The sequence below is a fragment of the Trachymyrmex septentrionalis genome, unplaced genomic scaffold, assembly GCF_001594115.1.
Source record: "Trachymyrmex septentrionalis isolate Tsep2-gDNA-1 unplaced genomic scaffold, Tsep1.0 scaffold22, whole genome shotgun sequence".
In the NCBI taxonomy this organism is placed as follows: domain Eukaryota; kingdom Metazoa; phylum Arthropoda; class Insecta; order Hymenoptera; family Formicidae; genus Trachymyrmex; species Trachymyrmex septentrionalis.
This window is the reverse complement of record NW_017305375.1, coordinates 3,145,203-3,150,151: the sequence shown is the minus strand read 5'-3', so window position 1 is coordinate 3,150,151 and position 4,949 is coordinate 3,145,203. Positions and strand designations below refer to the sequence as shown.

Genomic DNA, 4,949 nt, shown 5'->3' with positions numbered 1-4,949 from the left:
TTATATAAAAATTACATTATTTATTTATACAGAAATTTATTTATATAAAAATAGATACATGTCATGTTAATAGCATGACATGTATCGTAAAGAAAAAGTTATAAGGAAAAAAGTTTTCTTCTATTGAAATCAAATAGTAGAAAGAATTGTAAGATCACCGTAATGCGTACCAAACCGGCGGCCATCGGTGTTCGTTCAAATACTCCTGGTTCTCCGGATGAAGCAGTCGCACGCTACGAGGTGACATTTTGCACAGCTTATTATAGTTAACGCAGAGATGATTCATGCACCAGTCAGCCAGCTGATCGGCATTATGCAGCTGAAAATCATAACTGAGCGTTAAACGGGTACCGCTCTACTGCTATTATCGCGTTTTAATTGATGTAAACACGTGAAGGAAACTGACCTTGCACGGCTCCAACAGCCTCAGGCAGTTTTCCACAGCATCGTTCCCCTCATTTTGCGAAAGCCGCTCAAGATCTTCAATCACTCTGCTCTCGACTAAGTTGACCAATCGTTGAAGGCAGAGTCTGTTGGCTAGTTCCAATAGGTTCAGGCATCTGACCGAAGAGATCGCTGGCACTTCGTCCGTGTAAAGATAGCAGAGTAACTTGTGGAATGTATACTCCCGAACCCCAGGAAAGACTATCTGTCGTTGCGATATGATTCGTATTTATTATGTGTGTGACTAAACATTATGTCTAATTTTTTTTTTTATTCGAATTCTTTAAAATTACTTTAATAAAATTTTTTTTTAGAACTCGTCATATTTTTTTTAAGAACTTGTATATATATAATATGTATTTTATGACTTTTTTAGGATTTTTCAAATTTTTTTATATAAATTGAAACACAAAAATTCTGAAAAGTTGTACACCTTCTCAGAAAGATTTTCTGATCCAAAAAATATTTTTTACGTACTTAATCTTATCGCAACTTTATACAATATAAAAATAAAATAATATTAAGATTAGATCGATAATTTCGATTTTCCTCCCTCGAATTAAATAAGATTGACTTACGTCTTGAGACAAAAATGACAAATATAAATTTATACATTTATATATTTTAATACGTTTAGAATAAATCTTTTCCCGATATTATAACGTGCAATGCTTGTGCTAACGTGCAATATTTCACACGAAACAATGTCTAAGATTTTCTTAATCTAGATTTAAGAATTTTCCATTTAGGAGTAAAATAACAATAAATATAATTGTCTCTATATTAATCTTATTTTATGATTAATTGAAAAGTAATAGTATTGAACCTGCAAATCTTTCTACAGAGCATCTTTTCTTTATATACATATATAAATTCCGAAATATATTATATACACTAAGGATGATTTCTCATCCTATAATTTCCAAAATAATTTATAAAATCTGGCTCTTCTAATAAATTTAATGTATGAAAAGTTCTTAAAATTATTGTATGTTATGAAAATTTTTTCATTGTAGAGTAATTTTATAATTCATATTGAATCAATTACGCATGAAATTACGATCAGTTATGACAGTTGCAATTGTTACATTTTACTTACGACTTTTGCGCTGCTTTCGCGAAAATCACCAGAGAACATGGCTTTCATTACGTCGCATCGGGCAGTGAGAATCGCTTTGTGGGCCGGTACGCTGCCATCATCTAGCTCAAACATCACATCAGCGAAGAGACCTAAGTGTATCACGTTTTTTAGTAAAAAAAAACTCGCATTACTTCACCTTTTCAATCGCAAACGGTATACCCACCTTGCTCCAGGCAGATATCTTCCAGCCGTTGTCTAACCACTTGCTTGTACCGATTATTGAGATCGCTATTGACGAACTGCTCCCGCGTCTGTATGCTACCGAGCACCATGAGTAATTGCGGCAACTCGAGGAATTCGGCCGCTTGCCTGATTTCCTGTGGGCAAGAGCAATCGAAACATCATGTCGATGCACCATCGCGACTTCCAATGACGTAGAATGATCGATTAGAAAAAAAAGAAAGACACGAGATCTGATCGCTTCCGGATCGCTAGAGAACCTATCCTACTAGGCAATGATTCTAGAATGTCGGTGAGAACAACTGGAAGCGTATCCATGCACGGCACCCCCTCGGCCGAAGTCGACCGTGCGTCGATTCCTCGAGGATCCCTCCCGCTCGTGATGATCGCACGATACTACGGAAGCGATGATTCGCTATAAGCTTAATGTGAGCATGGCCTATCAGCTAAACGTTAAACATCGGTATTGCCAAATTATGCGGTGTTAAATAATTATGATATAAGATAGTTAAACGTGTCTTCAAGATACGTAAACAATTTTAGCAAACTTTAATAGCCTCTCAGTTTTCTGATATTTATCTGTCTCATTCTTAATATATTTGATTAATTTTTGTTTCAATTACTCAATTGAAAGATTAGTTTTTGGAAATGCGTCGAATTTGCCTCGTAATTAGTCGTAATAGAAAGGCACATGCTCGTATGATGATGTGATCACGCAATTAAATCTTCAAAAGTCGAAACAGATCAGCTAGATGAGGCTACTGTGCGTGCGTGCGTGCGCATGTAAACGTGTACGTATGTATTAATGCGACTGCCAAATTTCCAAACGCATTTCGCTTTTGGTACTAACCAGTAGAAGCCCGATAGGAGCTGTCTGAAAGAATAGAGCCGCGTTAGTTACTCTGTATATTCTGCAAACAATTGCGAGTTTAGCTCACGCTCTTAAGAGATCATACAAGTACACACCGTATCTCTTATCAGACGTAATACGTCAATAGCATTCGCGGTTTTTCTTAAATTGTATAATTTACGTAATGTAAACGTTGCAAAATTATACCTGATATTCAGAAGACAGAACTTGCTCAATCGCAAAAGAAGTCAAACCGGAGAGCATATTTATTCGATTGGGTTTATACTTTGTCGTATAAACCTCCGAGATAACTCGCTCCTCGTTCGTTTTCTCTTTGCCCGGAGATTACACCGCGCCTATTTCCGTTCGCTTATTCACGTGCGTTATTTTCGCGACGGATAAACAAAGAGGGTGTCTTCTTACATTCTCGAATATACCTTTTCTCTTATAATTTCTACCGACCCAACGTACTTGTAGATCGTGATACCGTTTGTCCAGGCTGCCCGTGTAAATGAATTGCAAGCACTGCTGCATTGCCTGCGGTGTGATCAGCTTCGACAGCGTGATCACAGTCATGGGCTGCTGCACACCGTTCGCATTTTCAGTCTGTAAAGCGTTTGACGATATGTAATCACCCGGAACGATGGCGAGTCTTTGTGCGACAATGTTATGAATATACCAAGAATTTCAGTTGGAAGGAGAATAAAAAAATTTTTCTTTACACAAAACTTATTAAAATATAATACTTATATTAACTCTTCGTTGTTTCACCTCAGGAAAGTCAAAATAACCCATGATTGGAAATGACCCTCTTCAAACAGCTACCACACATTATATTAAATTGACGCCCCTTACAGAAATCTAATATTGATCAATATTGAAAGACAGTAATTAATTATTTATTCTATGTATTAAAATCATTGTTGTTTAGTACTTTTTTTTAGTACTTTAAATAAATAATTAATTATTTATTTTTCAGTAATAAATTGACCAGTATTAAAAATTGATCAGTATTAAATTTTTATAAGAGGCATACTTGAATAGTCTCCGATAAAAGAATGTTCAAACTTTCGACAAATGTTTCATGAAGCCTCATTATATAATATAAACTAAAAGTCAAACTATGGGTCTGTTTGATTCCACAGTCACAACGAATTGTTAAAGTCAGCTTTCGAGGATCTTCAGCGAACGTTCTTATGAATAATACGTGAATTAGGCAATGAGAGTTTAACTTTTTATTGTAAAAATTATTTAATCAGTTCTTTTTGCCAAAATTTAAGAGGAGAGGGACAAGTACTCCCCTTGCTCTCTCTTTATATACGCCCATGGACAATGTTAAAATTTCTCACCAGACATATACGAATATTTTGGAAGGCAGGATGATTCAGCTCCCTCGTCGCGCTGTTGCTTTTTCTCTGATTATCCATCGTCGGCAGTACTTGAAAACTCGATCGTCGCTTAAGTTGCTCCCAGACTCTGCAAGGTTCGGAACTCGTTTGTGCAGGGTTTATCGGGACACAATAAAACATATAAATTCTTTTTTTAAAACATATTGCAAACTCTGTTCCGTCGCTACGTAAAGTCGAATGTGCCGATATTTAAAAACCGTGCAAAGACTAAGGGGGAACTGCATCTAACTCTTTATTTGGCAATAGTCATCCTCAAGCTATGTCAGCGTGTTGGATAATGCATGATCGAAGCGTTTCAACTGCTTGCCCTTCTATTAGTATCAAGCCTAAGCGACACTCAACTTATGTTAACACATGTTAGTTAGCAACACCTGCCGCAAGATTAGACATGTTTCATCACGTGTTAATTGCGGCTTGCCAAATAAAGGGTTAATCGACGCAGGAGTAAACATACGAGGAAGGATTAACTCACTTTGCGGGTTTGCTTTGATCGATACGAATTAGGCACTCGGTATCGTCGTTGAAGTCACCGACGGTGGCCTCGCCGAAAGTGCTCACCTTGACGAGACAATAAGGGAAACATGTGTTATTGTGTTATCCTGTTACTACCTCCGAACCTGATAGAGCTGGCATATACCATGCTGGACTCGCTGGAGCTGCGTGGAGTTAGTTCCTGAGCGAGTTCCATCGAGAAGAGCCGGTGAAACGCTGGCGAAGCGGCGGCGAGTAAGCACCGATGAACCGAGAACGTGCAGTTACTCGCTATCAGGGTAACATCCGTGTGAACCGGCCTCGTCCACAGGCTCTTCATGTTCTCCTCATAGGTACTTGCAGCCAGACATACCTTCGGCGGTACAGGTTTTGGTGGACAGAATGGTGCCTATCAAGTAAAATCATCATACCTTATTAACACCTCAACACCTGC

The 4,949-nt window shown here is 37.7% G+C and overlaps 1 protein-coding gene across 7 annotated transcripts in view; it reads right to left on the bottom strand.

The window, feature by feature from the left end:
* The window catches only part of LOC108748370 (rho-related BTB domain-containing protein 2), a 24,757-nt gene that overhangs the window by 517 nt on the left and 19,291 nt on the right, over nt 1–4,949 (bottom strand). For 4 of the 7 annotated variants that reach the window (XM_018486495.1, XM_018486497.1, XM_018486498.1 and 1 more), the window contains exons 6-14: nt 4,662–4,904; nt 4,497–4,582; nt 3,965–4,091; nt 3,087–3,221; nt 2,616–2,639; nt 1,749–1,902; nt 1,544–1,674; nt 407–649; nt 171–319 (exon numbers count right to left, since the gene is read on the bottom strand). In XM_018486495.1, the coding sequence (XP_018341997.1) occupies nt 171–319; nt 407–649; nt 1,544–1,674; nt 1,749–1,902; nt 2,616–2,639; nt 3,087–3,221; nt 3,965–4,091; nt 4,497–4,582; nt 4,662–4,904 (1,292 nt within the window). Of the gene's footprint in view, nt 1–170; nt 320–406; nt 650–1,543; nt 1,675–1,748; nt 1,903–2,615; nt 2,640–3,086; nt 3,222–3,964; nt 4,092–4,496; nt 4,583–4,641; nt 4,905–4,949 lie in introns of all 7 variants that reach the window. The other 3 variants (XM_018486500.1, XM_018486499.1, XM_018486501.1) reach the window with 3 other exon arrangements.